Below are 15,660 nucleotides of genomic sequence, written 5' to 3' on the forward strand. Positions count from 1 at the left end.
TCCATCCATGTTGTTGCAAACGACTAGATCTCATTTTTTTATGCCTGAACATGAATGTGGAAAAAACAGCCTTTCCTATAAGATCTGGAACACTACAAGGATGTCCATGTCATCACTGTTATTCAACATAGTAGTGGAAGTCCTAGCTAGAGATTAGCATATTTATTTTTAAAACATGAGTTAACCTGCTTCCTCTCTCTCTCTCTCTCTCTGTTCTCTGCCATGTAAGGACATAAGAAGATACAATGTAAAGATGTATAGAAGCTACTGTTTCAGTCTGTAAACCAGGAAGAGGGCCCTCACCAGAACCCAACCATGCCGACAACCTGATCTCAGGCTTCCAGCCTCCAGAACTGTGAAAAATAAATTTCTGTCGTTTAAGCTATGCAATTTATGGTATTTTTGATAGAGTGGCCCAAACTAAGTTAGTATTGTCCAATAAAAGTAAATAAGATCATACTTTATGACTCACAACTTCACTCCTTAGTATATAACAAAGCAATACTAACTGCATTTATTTCTTTCCTTGGAAAGATAACTAGGTCACTTTATATCCCATCTAACAATATTTTATAAAATCTGGTTTAATGTCTGTAATCTTTTTCAATAGCTTGGTATGTAAACGAGGTCACTTCTTTTTCATCTCTTCAAATTTGATTGCTTAGAACTTCATGCATCCTGATTAGCAGTATCTCCACTTTCCCCTTTTTAAGGCCTTTTAGCTTTCATTAACCAAGAAAAGGAGAGTTTACTCGACACAAAAAAATCACTTCTTCCCCCAAAACCTAGCCACACAAAGAGCTAGAAAGTCCAGTTCTAACACCATTGTGTTGTTGCCACATGGAGTCATAGTTGAACTCTCTGGTTCTGTGAGATCTAATGTTACTTGTTCCAAACTGAGGTGAGTTCTTTGGTGGTTTGGATACTTTATGAGACACAAGGATACCCTGGTCTAGGGCTTCAACTTTACCATTGTGTATTTATGTGTCTGTGTGTTTAACTTCCCACTCAAACTATCAGCCCTTGTTCTTCCAAGTGAAATGAGACCTCCTGGGAGTACGGGCATATTTCCAAAAACTTTGTGACATATGCCAATGATATTTCCTTTGAACAAGAGTCCACTGATGAAAGTGCCATAATAGCTTTCATGAATAAATGACAATCTACTTTTTAAAATTTTAGAACAGCTTTAGGTTTCAGCAAAATTGAGCAGAAAAAAATAGAGTTCCATATACTCCCTGCCCCTACATTTGCATAGCCTACTCCATTTTCAACATCCCCCACCAGAGAGGTACATTTACTATAACTGATAAACCCACACTGACACATTATTATCACCTAAAGTCCATAGTTTACATGAGAGTTCACTCTTGGTGTTTGATATACTTTGGATGTTTGTTCCCTCCAAATCTCATATTGAAATGTAATCTCCAAAGTTGTAGGTGGGGTCTGGTGGGAGGTGTTTGAGTCATGAGAGCGGGTCTCTCATGAATGGCTTGGTATCCGCCCCCGCCCCCCCCCCCCCCGCCACAGTAATGAATTTGCATGAGATCTGGTTGTTTAAAACAGCTTTAGCACCTCTGCACTTCTCTCACTCCCTCTCTCACCATATGATGCGCTGGCTCCCTTTCACCTTCCACCATGACTGTAAGCTTTCTGAATCCCTCACCAGAAGCAGATGCCCATACTATGTTTTGGGTAGAGCATAAAAACCATAGGCCAAATAAACCTCTTTTCTTTATAAATTACTCAGTCTCAGGTATCCATTATAGCAACAAAAACAGACTAATACAGTGTTGTACATTTTATGGGTTTGGGAAAATGTTTAATGAATGACATGTATCCATCATTATAGTACCATACGAAGTAGTTGCACTGCCCTAAAAAAACTCCTCTGTGTTCCACCTATTCATCCCTCCCCAATCCCAACCCCTGGCAGCCAATGAAACTTTTACAATCTCCATAGTTTTGCCTTTTCCAGAATGTCATAAAGTTGGAATCATTCAGTATGTAGCTTCTCAGAACTGGCTTTCACTTAGTAATATGCATTTAAGTTTCCTCTGTGTATTTTCATGGCTTGATAGCTCATTTTTTGATAGCACTGGATAATAAATAGTCCATTGTCTAGATGTACCAATTCATTTAACCATCTACCTTCTGAAGGATATCTTGGTTGCTTCCAAGTTTTGCCAATTATGAATAAAGCTATAAACATTCAACTGCCAGTTTTTGTGTGGACATAAGTTTTCAACTTATTTGTGTAAACACCAAGGAGAGTCATTGCTGGATCATATGGTAGGAGTATGTTTAGTTTTGTAAGGAACTGCCAAAGTGTCTTCAAAATTGGATGTACTACTTTGCATTACCATCAGCAAAAAAACAAGAGCTCTTGTTGCTGCACATCCTTGCCAGTATTTGTTGTTGTCATTGTTCTGGGTTTGGTTTAATCTGAAAGAGAATGGAACCTGGGCCCCAGTCCAGAAAGCACAGAATCTTAGCCACTAGGCCACAGGGCGAGGTGCGCTTTTGTCAATGCTGCAGGGAATAGAAGCAGGCAGTTTAAGCATTTTAAAGGATTTTAACTTGTTTCAGATGTGAGCTCAATTGGAAGGTTGTTTAGCTAATTACCTAGATGTTACCATTTCAAAGACAGGATCAGATTTACATCTCCAAAGGACTGTGAAGTCCAGCAGGACATTTAAAGGGTATTCTCTGATATTGGGTCAATAAATCATCCATGTCATTTATTAGTTATGGTTTAGAAGAAAAACTTTGTTGGATCTGTATTTTATAATCTCAGTAGTTTTCTTCTCATTCTGTAGTTGTTCCATTTGTTTTCTCTCCTCCAAATTTAAAGACGTTTACCCTCTTTTGAGAGAAAAAAAAAGTTTGCATTGTGGAATTTCAAAAATCTCTGCCGAAGAGCTTATGGGAGCTGAGGGAACAAGCAGAAAGGGATGAATTCAAATGACAGGGGTACAAGGAGGAGGAGCAGTTGGAGGCAAAATGGAGAAAGTCTCCGAAGTCTTTTTTCATTTGAAATAACTTTAGACAATCTTGATTTCCTCTTGCAAAGAAATTTCTTTATCAAAAACTCTTTTAGAAGCTTCTAAGTAACATTGAAAAATTGCTCTCCCAGTTATTTTGGTTTTATTTTAAAGCCAGCTTTATTTTTATTATTAGAGCATGCAGATAAACTATTTTAAATGTTTCAAAGATATCCTATTTAGGCTGTTGTAGTTAGGGGTCTTTGTGCTTTAAAACCATTTTTCTAGATATTGACAGGAGGTGGCACCATAAGTATTGTACATGAATTCACCTGAAGTTTCTAAAGCTGGATGTCTCCTTTAGAAGTACAAATGCAAATTAGATTTTCCCTTTGAATGACCAAAAAGATCTAGTGGGAGGAATTTTGGTTACTCCAGATGAAAGTGCAGATTTGACCACTGAGCCAAGCTTCAGAATCTGGCCAGTTTTAAAGATTACAAATTTTTCATTTAAGCCACAAAAATTTCATTTTCTCTCTTCAAAGAAAACCTGTTTTCTCCTTGACCAAATTTCAAGTGAGTGAAAAGGTTTCAAACCCTAAGAAATAAGACAAACAAAACCTTTACTGCAGAGAAAAATGAAAACGACAAATATGCAGTCCACAGAATCCGTAGAATTAAAGCTCTGCTTTAAAGTAGGAGTTTTCTCAAAGGACTCCTCTTGAGGAAACTCCTACCTTAAAATCAGAGCATCAATTCCAGCTCCATTGAGCATGGAATTGGGTTGCTTGAATAAGGTTTCAATCTCAAACTGAAATCAGGGCAACTGAAAACCTGAGAGGAGCTTTGACAGAGACCCCCATCAGCTGTAACAAGGTCGGGTGAATGAAAAGCATTCCCTCTTGGCATAATTAATTTAGGGAGTCCTGAAATTTTATTTTCTTTTACATGTACAAATTTTAGAAGTTTCTTTCTATAAAACCAAGTATTATTAAATCAAATTTAGCCTAAAGCAGCCTCCTTACATATTTTAAGGTCAGCCTAAAAGTTTCTCTGTACATCATGAAGTATAACTTAAATGGGTTGTACATAGACTGTAGCCTACTCTTGTGCCAATCACTGAGTTTTGGCCAATCAACCGTGGCCAACTGTTCAAATCATATTCAAATAAGGCAAACCCTGAGCTGTAACCAATACCAAAATCAAATTTCTACTTCAAAAATAAGTCTTTTTTGACCTCTAACTTTGGGATGCTACAGAGGGCCCCTGAAGCATCCAAAAGAGAGGTAAACAGGATTATTTGACATGTTAAGTTACATGCAAAGCATTGCCAAATAAGAAATAATGTTTAACTTTCTTCAGCCTATATTTTAATGAATGTTATTAATATATGTTCAAAAATTGTATGGAATTCCTAAAATTCTAATATGTCTGAGTATATGCTATCAATCATAATTATGGGTAAGTTACTGTAGACCACAGAAATAACCACATTTCCTTGTCAATTGTGTCTTTAACTGTGACTATTTAAAGCCATTTCCATAGTTAACTGCTTGATTCTGATGCAGTTTCTGAAAACTTCACAAGCATGCAACATCCAAGAATACGATGTCTTTAAGGAGGTTCAGGAAAGGATGGAAAGGACCCTGAGAAGCACTCCTTAGTACAGGTTTCTAATCACTTTAGAATCATATCATTTGGACTGGGTAAGAATTCCCAGAACTTTAATGAAGAGACTGACTAGTATATAAAACTGCTCACCCAAGCAGAACAAAAATTAATATCAAGAAAATATTTTGCAGGTTTCCATGCTAAATCTGCCAGTATTGAAAATGTTTAGATATACAATTTGAATGAACTCCATAGTCTAAGTAAAATTACCTATGATAACCCATCAGTTATCAGTGCTATGCACCTAAATTGGAGAAACAACTGGTATTCAAGAAGACACAAGTCTATTGTTAAGCATAGACTCATGGAAAACCAGGATGGCTATCTTGTCCTTCTTAAGTCCTTAAAGCTATGGTTATTAAAAGTTCTAAATCCAAATTAAATATATATATTGGTATGGTGACTTCTAAGTTGCTAAAATAGTTTATGACCAATGTTTGGTTTGTCAAACCCATATTCTTGGGAAGACAAATAAAAATTTCAGGTACATTCTACTATCTGATGGGCTATTTAAACACTTCTAAAGGGATTTCATTCAATTGTCATTTTCAGTGCATGTTTTCTGGTTGTACAAAACGTTCCCATGCAAGAAGGCTAATGTTATAACAGTAGCTCATTATACCAAAGTGTCTCTTCACCAGGTAAAGAAAGATTTTAATGGTTCACTGACTGAGAGCAATTAACCTCTTCACAATATAGAACATGAAGATTAGACCTTCTAAGAATATCATTGAAAGACTACCCTTGCCATCCACACTGCAGCAAAACTTCTGGACCTTGAACCTTGGGTTCATAATCTCACGACTTAGAGGGGTCCCTCCTTACTCTTGGAACACATTGGAAACATTAAGGTAAAGCTAACCAGGGAAGCTTCTCCTCAGAAGAAGGTGGCATCCTTGATGTAGACAGCTTTATCCCAACATCACAGATAAAGACTTCTCTACTATCATGAGACTCTTATCTTTGAATATTTTTCCCTTGCTTATGCCTCTATGAATGATAGAAGTGAAAGGGGGGGTCTATTGTGTGCACTCATGGGGTATAGTTTATTTGTGAAAAATTTTGCAGCCAGCCTTATATATGGATAACCTTATGCCTTGATAGATGGAAGATGAAGGCCTAATGTACTTGAGAAATGTTAATGGTACATACCTTGCCTCACAGTCAGTCAGAAACAGAAAACTGGTCCACTCCTCTTAGCCAATATCATAGGCTAAAAAGAACACTGCCAGGAGGTCTTCACTCTTCTGAAGGGCATTGTTTGTTAAGTCCTTTTTCCCATGGTTTAGAGTAAATGAGGTAATGATTAGAAATTTATTCCTCATGATATGCTTTATAGCAGATTCTACTGTAGAGGCTATGGTTACATAACAGACTGTAAAGTCTCCTGTGAAAGTTATGCTGAATAACAGAATTGCTCTGGATTAGTAACTGGCTAAACAGATGTATCTATGCAATGCTGGCAATTCTTGTTGCCCATGAAGAAATACATCACATCCAGTATTACAGAGATTCAGTTATATGGTATTAATGAAGAGACTGCTTAAAGTGGGCAGACTCTTCATCTAGCTCATTCTTTGGTCTATTTGATTTTAGTTGGTTTGGTTTATGGGGAACCTGGCTAAGGAGCAGACTCCAAACTCTTGGTGTTATTCTCCTGATAGTCTTAATAGTAGTCTCCCTGGTACACTGTATTCTCTCAAAAGTTTTAAATACTTCCATGCAGCCATCTCTAAAATGTCAGATGGTCTCTCTTTAACTGGAGCGACAAGAGCTGAAAGAAATATGTGACCAAAAAGGCACTGTAACCCCCGAATGACATGCTGAGACCAGAAATCCAAAATGATGGTAACTGAGAGTGGCACTAAGGCCCTAAGTTTTGGTCACACTCTCACCATGAGAATCTGACCAAAAGGGGGGAATTTTAAAACAAATTATGGGAGCCCATTGTTTGCCCCAACAGACCAGACCAAACCAAAATGGAGTCATTTATGCTAAATGTGACATAATCAAACTAAGACTTTAAGGAAACACAGAAGATTTTTAGAACAGACCATGTTTTGTTTCTCTCCTGCAGCATAAGAAGGTATTCTCTACTCCAAACCTTACAAAAATAATAATAGTAATAACGTTAAGACCTTGTTTCCACCTTACAAAACCCGCAGTTCTGCTATTTCCCAGTGGGTTTCAAAACCAAGTAAGTACATTTACTATGGTGATAGTGACATCAATGACTAAAGTTTTGGTAAATCTCTCACAATTGAGAGGATGAAAAAATGGGGGGAATTGTTAAATCAAGTGCCTAAAGCTACCTCCTTATATATTCTAAGTTCAGCCTAAAGGTTTCTCTGTACATCATGAACTATAACCTAAATGGAGTTATATATAGACTGTAGCCTACTCTTGTGCCAATCACTGAGTTTTGGCCAATCAACGATGGCCAACTGTTCAAACCATGTTCAAATAAGGCAAATGCCAAACTGTAACCAACCCCGCTGTTTCTGTACCTCACTTCCATTTTCTGTATGTCTTTTCCTTTTTCTGTCCATAAATCTTCTTCTACCATGTGGCTGCACTGGAGTCTCTGAGTCTTCTCTGACTCAGGAGGCTGCCTGATTTGTAAATCATTCTTTGCTCAATTAAACTCTTAAATTTAATTCAGCTACAGTTTTTCTTTTAACAGTACATATGGTCAAGTAATTTTCTACAAGGCCACTAAGAAGACACAAGGTGGAAAGAGTAGTCTCTCCAATAAATGGTGCTGGGAAAACTGGATATCCACACAAACAACAATGAAACTGGTCTCTTATCCTACACCATACTCAAAAATCAACTCAAAATGGATTAAATACCTAAATATAAGACCTGAAATGTAAAACTCTTTAAAACAAAGGGGATGGGGAAGCTATTTGATATTGGCCTTGGCAGTGACTTTTTGGATATCACACCAAAAGCACAGGCAAAAGCAAAAATAAATAACTAGGACTATATCAAACTAAAAAGCTTCTCCACAGCAAATAAAACCATTAACAAATTGAAAAGGCAGCTAATAGATTGAGAGAAATTATTTGTGAACCATATATCTAATAAGGGGTTAATATCCAAAATATATAAGCAACTAAAAGGAAACTAAAACTATTTTCCTCAAAATATACTTTTTTGGCATATTTTGAAATTCAGGCAAATTTGGCTATTCAGAGGACCTGCAGACAGGAATAGCTCTGAAAAGCTGTCATTTGTGGAGTATATATGCATTGCTACATTAGCAAAATAAATAGCCAGGCTTTCTTTGAGGCCCTACCCCTTATCCAGATCTGGAAATAATTAACTCAACCACAAGCTGCTACCTATTCTTTCTGAGAGCTGTTGCCTTTGAGATTTCATCTACATGACAAGATTGCCTTTACCCCTTGCCTTTATTTCTCTCTCCCTCCCATAATCTTGAAGCATGGTCTTGCCATGCTTTAAGCCCCTATTCTTCTGTTACCTCAAGATGGTATAAAAATGTCAACTATCTGGCCCTGTCTTTGAGATTTTCATATTTTGTATGAGTCCCATGCACACATGTGCATATTAATAAATTTTCTATGTCTTTTCTCCTATTAATCTGCTTTTTGTCAGTTAATTTTCAGTGAACCTTCAGAGGTCAAAGGAGACATTTTTCCTTTTAGCCCCTTCAGAACTCACAAAATTATATAGCAAAATCATAATATAATTAAAGAATGGGCAAAGGACCTGAATAGACTTTTTCCAAAGAAGGCATAAAAATGGCCAATAACTGTATGAAAAGATGCTCAACTTTATTAATCATCAGATAAATGTGAATCAAAAGCACAATTAAATATCATCTCATACCTGTTAGGATGGATATTATCAAAAAGTCAAGAGATAACAAGGGTTTTCAAGGGTGTGGAGAAGAGGGAACTGTTGTACACTCTTGATGAGAATCTAAATTGGTATCGCTATTATGGAAAACAGTATGGAGGTTCCTCAAAAACTTAAAAATATAACTACCTTAAGATCCAGAAATCCCTCTTCTGTGTGTATACTCAAAAGGTGTCTGTGCTCCCATGATGAGCATTATTCACAGTAGCCAAGATATGGGAACAACCTGAGTGTAGTGTGAGTGGGCAGTTGAATGGATAAATTGTGGTAGATATATAATGGAATATTAACCTTAAAATAAAAGATACTGCCATTTGTAACAACATGGATAAAGATGGAAGACATTTTGCCAAGTGAAATAAGACAGACACAAGAAGAAAAATACTGCCTGATCTTGTATGTGGAATCTTTAAAAAAAAAAAAAAAAAAAAAGAGTCAAATACTTAGCGCAAGGAGGAAATGGGGATATGTAGGTCAAAGGTACAACTTACAGTTACTTGGGTTAAATAAATAAGTCTGAGATCTAATGCACAGCAGGAGGACTATACTTAGCAATATTGTATACTGAAATTTTACTAAGAGTTTATTTTAGATGCTCTTATCACAAACAAAGGTAAATATGGATGGATGGTGATGGATACGTAAAATTGCTTACCTGTGGTAATTATTTCACTATGGATATGTACATCAAAACATCTTGCTGCTCACCTAAAATTAATACAATGAAAACGGAAATGCTCCTGACGGGGCAAGGAGGAGAAAGCTAGGTGACTTGGAGCCAGCGCGGCTGGGTACCTAGCGTCTTCAAGGAACTGCCGCGCGCCGCCAGTCGGGGGCGCGGGCTGGCACCGGGCTCCCTCCGCGGGCCAGGGCCGCGGTAGGGGCGGGATCCGCGCGCGCCTCGGGCGCTGGGAGCAGGAGCCGAAGTCACCGGGTGCTGGCCCTCCGCCCCTCTCTGTTCGGCACCACCTCCCGCAGCCTGGGGAGGGGCCGGGACGGAGCGAGCCCGGTCGAGCGGGGCGGAGCGGGCGCGGGGCCGGCGGCGAAGGTCAGGGGTGGAATCGACGTCGCTGCGGCTGCCGACGACCCCCACCCGGCCGGCGGCCTCCGCAGACCCACCTTGGTCGCGCGGCAGGGGGCGCGCAGAGCCCCGAGGGAGCGAATCCCAGTGCGTGGGGGCTCGGTGGCTTCTCCCCTCGGGAGGTCGGGCTCCTGGCTCCCCGGACCCGCCTGGCGTCCTCGGCGGGCAGCGGCATGGAGGAGGTGCGCGTGTCGGTGTTGACTCCCCTTGAAGCTGGTCGGGCTGTTGTGCATCTTCCTGACGCTGTATCTGGATCTGGGGGCGGTGCTGAGCCCGGCCTGGGTCACAGCTGACCACCAGTACTACCTGTCGTTGTGGGAGTCCTGCCGGAAACCCGCCAGCTTGGACATCTGGCACTGCGAGTCCACGCTCAGCAGCGGTGAGGGCCCGGCGCACCGCGTCCCCTGCCTCCCGCCCCGGACTGCCTTGCGCCCTACTGCCAGGAGAGCCACCACCTGTCCCCACCTCTCCGCGTCCCCTGCCCTGGCCCGTCCCACCGCGTCCAGGCCCTTCTCGGATCCTGAGGCTCCAACCACCTCCCTGGCGTCCACCCCTCTTCCCTCCCCATCCCTGGCCGCCAAACCTAAAGCGACAGCCCACGTCCTCTCCCTCCCCCGTGGCCATTCCTCCTATTCTGCAGTAACACGTAACGCTATTTTGGGTATTTGTTATCATTTGAGGCGAGAGCCATGTGGCTGTGTAAAAAATGCGACGCCTTCCACACCCCAGTTAAAAAAGAAGCAGGCAAAAACGCCCCAACTCCACCGAGATGCTGCGGGGGTTCTCTGTTGGTCTTCCCCACTCTTTTTTCCCTCCTCTCTCGAGGACGAATTTGCCTAGGTTTACCTCTCAGTGTTCACATTTCTGCCTGCTCCACTCCATCTTATCTGGATTTTCACCAATTAACTCAGATTGGGATTTTATTTCCTTAAACTTTTGGGAGATAGGAAGAGTTGGGAGAGGGAGGGGCTTACTTTCCTTTGTGGTCTTTGGTTGTGAGTTGCCCTCCCATCTCCCCAGTCCAAAGTACCTCTCCTCTCCAGCCAGACCTTTATTTATTTCTCCTTTGCAAGAGCTGCTCACAGATGGCCTAGGACTTTATTGCTTATTCGGCCAGTACTAAAAGCTGCCAATGGATCCCCACTGTGGGAGATCCCAGGACAGAGTTGTCTGACATTGGAGTTTGGAGTGGAAACAAAATGGTATAAAGACATTATTGGAATGATTGTTCAGTTTAAATAGGGATAGTTATTGTATAATTAGATAATATTGTATTAATGTTAAATTTCCTGATTTGCTCATTGACAGTGGTTAAATAAAATAATGTGTTTTCTGGCCAGGCGCGGTGGCTCACGCCTGTAATCCCAGCACTTTGGGAGGCCGAGGCAGGCAGATCACCTGAGGTCAGGAGATCGAGGCCAGCCTGGCCAACATGGCGAAACCCTGTCTCTACTAAAAATACAAAAAATAGCCGGGTGTGGTGTTGGGCGCCTGTAATCCCAGCTACTCAGGAGGCTGAGGCTGGGAGAATCCCTTGAACCCGGGAGGCGGAGTTTGCAGTGAGCTGAGATCACCATTGCACTCCAGCCTGGGCAACAGAGCCAGACTCTGTCTCAAAAAAAAAAATATATATATATATATATATATTCCTTTTTTTAGTCAATACACACTGAAATATTTAGGGGTACAGGGTCACAACATATGCAGCTTACTCTCAAATGGTAGAAAATATGTATATATGGTAGAGAGAAAAAATGATAAATGAGACAATGTTACAAATTGATGAATATGGGTAAAGGACTTTTCTTGTACTATTTTTGTACTATTCTTGCAAATTTTCTATAAGTTTTAAAGCATTTAAATTTTTAATTAAAAATATTTTTCCCTGGTATAAAGTACTTTTAGCACAATGAATTCAAACAAGTGCTTGCCTTTTCTGTAAAGGAGAATGATAAAGTAGGATGAAAAGTTATTAAGTGTGTGAAAACCGTTAGATTATCTAAAATTTATATTTTTTGAAAACATACAGTGTGAAAAAACAGATTTTATGTTTTAAACATATGAGCCATATTGGACTGTAAACATTCCATGATATTTGATATACATAGTGAACGCTTTCAATAACATTTAGATGACATTTGCAAATAATACTTTATTCTATTTAGAGTATATAATAGCTCATGATTGGTCTAGGAAGATGAATACTTTAAGACAAAGCCAGTTATGTTAAAACACACACATATATGCATGTTCAACCACACACTCACAGAAAATTGTGTGAAGCCCTCCCTATTAGAGTGAGACACAAGATGTATTTGTCTTCTAGCATATGTGACATCACTTGTGTAGCATCTAGTGTTATTTTTGTGCTGCCCAGGACTGGATCTTTATATAATGGCTACCTCTGGTAATGCAATTTCCAGCTGTGGAGCAGTTCTATGGAATTTTCACCCCCACCTTGTGCTTTCCTATCCATGCTCTCTTTGAATAGCATGTAGTCTAGAGTAAAGAATGGTGAGCCGGGTGCAGTGGCTCATGCCTGTAATCCCAACACTTTGGGAGGCCAAGGCATGTGGATCACCTGAGGACAGGAGTTCGGGACCAGCCTGGCCAACATGGTGAAACCCTGTCTCTACTAAAAATACAAAAATTAGCCAGGCGTGGTGGCAGGTGCCTGTAATCCCAGCTACTCGGGAGGCTGAGGCAGGAGAATCACTTGAACCCCGGAGGCGGAGGTTGCAGTGAGCCAAGATCATGCCATCGCACTCCAGCCTGCAGGACAAGAGCGAGACTTTGTCTCAAAAAAAAAAAAAAAATGGTGAAGAAGAGTATTCTCTCAGAGTGGGAAGGGAAGTCCAGATATGTCTTTTCTTTTGTATGAGAAGTAAAACCTTTTAAAATACTATCAGCATCTATTAACTTCCTCCATACTTTGTCTCTCATTAGGCAAAGCAATGATGTTATCTATAACCTTCTAGAACAAAACTGTGTGAATCAAATCCTTCCCCCTGGCCAAGGAGATAAATCCTAGCTCAGCAGCGTCCTATGGAAATGGGGCTCTCAAAGACAGTCCAGCACACAGGAAAGTGAACCTAGCTCTCCAACCAACATAATATTATTAGTTAAAAGCATATTTCAGAGTTCCTAACAGGGTAATTTTTGTTTGTTTGTTTTTGTTTAAAATGCCCATGCGTATTTTATTAATAAAAACTAACAGTGCCAAGTTAAACAAGTCAAACAATTAAAGTCTCTTTATATTCCATAAAATATTACAGAAAAGTTTATTTATGTTTCAATAAAAAGACTTTCGCTTTAGAACACGCAGCTAATAGCAACTGTGCAGTTAATGGGTTTTGTGAATAAATTTTAAAAGAGACTACTGCCTGTCCTTAAATTCCTTGTTCTTTTTATTAAAAAAAAAAGAACTATTAAAAATGATTGACAAATATTGAGTTAAAAAATTGTTAAAACATTCTTTATATTTAATTTCAATTTTATAATAGATTACAGGAAGATGCTTATGAAACAAATACATTTGTTTCAGTATATGTCTTTAAATGATAGACTGATAAGTATGTAAACAACTATATAATAAAAGGTTTCCAAACGCTGCCTGTAAGAAATCAGGCAAATTTTACCATAAGCAATAAACCATTCCAAGCCTTCCAAACAGTCTCCATAGCCACACCAGCGTGGCAGTAAGCTTTAACCAAACAAAAACAAACAAACAAAAGCACTTTGCAATTTGTTGCTGTAAAATAGGGAGAGAAAAGAGTGTATAAACTTGATGGAATCACGACAGTCAATATAATTTAAGAGAAAATAAAGTTAATAAGGTTGATGGTGTTTATTGTTTAAAATGTCGAATTCTGCTGTTTGCTTGGGGCTCTGGACACCGTACCACTGAACAAATGGAAAACTCCACAGAGTCTCGCTATCTGCCAGTGGGGGCGCCGTCCAAACTCACGGCAAATAAACGGCATCAGGTGCTCACCATCCACAACAAGAGGGCGTTTTATTTTCATGCATGTGGATGAAATACAATTTCTTCAGCAAACTCAGCAAAAACTGTTCAGGGGCAAAAATGAACTCTGCACTTAAAAGAAAAATAAAAAATGAAAGCACAAAACACTAAAAAGTAAATAAACGCTCTGCATCAGCACACTGGTATCAAAACACACATCCACAGCACGTCCTAATCCTACAGGAAACAATCCTTGCTTATCAGAGGTGCATATCTAAATTAAATAGCTTACCAATATCTTCTTGGGAGTAGGACAAAAGGAAACAGAAAACCCACATTAAAAAAAAAAGTTTCTTTTCCCTAAATGTTTTCCTGAAGCTGAATTTGAAGTGGGGAGGACGTCAGTCGTCCTTGTCATTCTCGTTGAAGTCATCATCCTCCTCGTCGTCCTCCCCGACGTAGGACACCGGGGTCTCCACCCTGGAGCCGCTGTACTGAGACCTCTTGGAGCTTGTGGCCAGCATCCCATCTGCACCGTTGGTCAGGTCACTGGCAGAGAACCTCGTGCCTTTAGACGTGGAAACTGCCGCCGTGATGAACACGCCTCCAACAGTTCCCTGAGCCATTTCTGTCACATACGGCTCCAGCGCCTTTGGGACTAGACTTCTGGCCATTTTAAGGTCTTCAGCAGAGCAGCTCCCGGACTCCAGCCAGCAAGCCATGCCCATCTGCTTCAGCACTTCTATGTCACCTTGGATTTCAAATGTGTTGTCAAAATTAAACAGATACTCGAGTTTGTCGTTGGAGATGCTGCAGTCGATGACGGTCTTCTTGCTGGTGTTGACGACGATGAAGGGCAGGTGGATGACCGAGTTGGGTGGTGGCGGCCGGCTGGCCTGCTGCTCTGCGTGCCGGTTTCTCTGCACCAGGTTCTTGAAGGCAATTTGCTGTAGAATAAGTTCTCGAAGTTGAGACTGTTTCTGTTTTATTCTTTCAAGTCTCCTCTGTCTTTCCACCTCTAAGTTCTGACATTCTTGAGCCGAGTTGGTGGGCAGACCAATCCACTTAATCTCCTTCTTCTCCTTGGAGATGATGTTCATGGCCATCAGCACGTTTAAGGCATCATAGACGCGCCGTCTTATGTTCTTCTGGTCATAAGCTGACTCGTTTGGTAAGATGTGATTGTCGGCAGCACTGAACTCTGCTACCAGCTCGTCCGCCACTTCGTTGTAGGAAGTGGTCCCTTTCCTCTGCACCTTCTCGCAGACCTTCATGGAGAAATGCCGCAGGCCCTTGCAATTCTCTCCTTTCCTGTTGCGCTTCCCTGCAGACCGAGGTGAGGAGTCAGAAGGCTGGTTCTGAGAGGCAAAGTGAGTGCTGGGGGTGTGTGAGCTTCCTACCACCAGGGTGTTTGACGCTGCAGGTCTCTGAGGCATACCAATCACCACTTGCTGGGCAATGCTGACATTGGACTGTCCAAAGGTTTTTGGCAAGAGCTGTTTCCCGAGCGGGTTGACGGTGGAGGGGTGAACGGCCACGAGGGACACCACGCCTTTTCCGGAACTAAGGTTCTGGTCTATGAAGACCTTGAGTTCTCCGTTGGCTTCAATTAGACCGGCATCTTTTGCCATGTTACCAGATCCGGAAAATCAATGCTACAAATGTTCACCTTCCCAGAGAAGAAAAATGATTTTTCTGGGCGCAGCCCCGGGGTCCTGGCGCAACGTGCAGGCTCGCGGCGTCCACCCCGGACACTGGCGGCGCCCGCCCGGCAGACCGGTAACTCTGACAGGTGGGCTTCCGGGGTCCTCGCCGCGCGCCTGTCACTAGGCCTCGGGCCGCCTCCGCACTAGGCGCCTCCCGCGCGCGCCGGAACCGGGTCCCCGCGGGCCGCCGTGGGGCGGCCTCCCCTCCCCCGCCCTGCGCGCTCCAGCCGACCCTGGCCCCGGCCCCACCTCCGCCGCGGGCCGCGGGCGCTGCTGTCGACCGGGAGGGCCGGGCCCGGGACCCCCGCCCCACGATTACCTGGGGAGCCCCCACCAGCGCCGAGCGCGCGGGGTCCCCGAGGCACA

The 15,660-nt window shown here is 41.7% G+C and overlaps 2 protein-coding genes across 6 annotated transcripts in view; both read right to left on the reverse strand.

Annotated features, from left to right (window-relative positions):
- The window catches only part of LOC117977530 (lanC-like protein 3), a 291,833-nt gene that overhangs the window by 254,225 nt on the left and 21,948 nt on the right, over nucleotides 1-15,660 (reverse strand). For 2 of the 5 annotated variants that reach the window (XR_010111308.1, XR_010111307.1), the window contains exon 1: nucleotides 9,199-10,455. The exons of 1 other annotated variant lie outside the window; for it this stretch is intronic. Coding sequence is in view for 2 of the 4 variants with exons in the window: in XM_063601933.1 (XP_063458003.1) it covers nucleotides 9,663-10,299 (637 nt within the window). In the remaining 2 variants the exon portion in view is untranslated. Of the gene's footprint in view, nucleotides 1-9,198; nucleotides 10,456-15,660 lie in introns of those variants that run through there. 2 more of the 5 variants (XM_063601933.1, XM_063601934.1) reach the window with 2 other exon arrangements.
- LOC100982458 (transcription factor Dp-1-like) lies at nucleotides 12,831-15,464 on the reverse strand. Its single transcript, XM_055106226.2, has one exon. The coding sequence runs from the start codon at nucleotides 15,217-15,219 to the stop codon at nucleotides 13,990-13,992; it is 1,230 nt and encodes a 409-aa protein (XP_054962201.1). The 5' UTR covers nucleotides 15,220-15,464; the 3' UTR covers nucleotides 12,831-13,989.

Source organism: Pan paniscus, chromosome X (genome assembly GCF_029289425.2).
Source record: "Pan paniscus chromosome X, NHGRI_mPanPan1-v2.0_pri, whole genome shotgun sequence".
Classification (NCBI taxonomy): domain Eukaryota; kingdom Metazoa; phylum Chordata; class Mammalia; order Primates; family Hominidae; genus Pan; species Pan paniscus.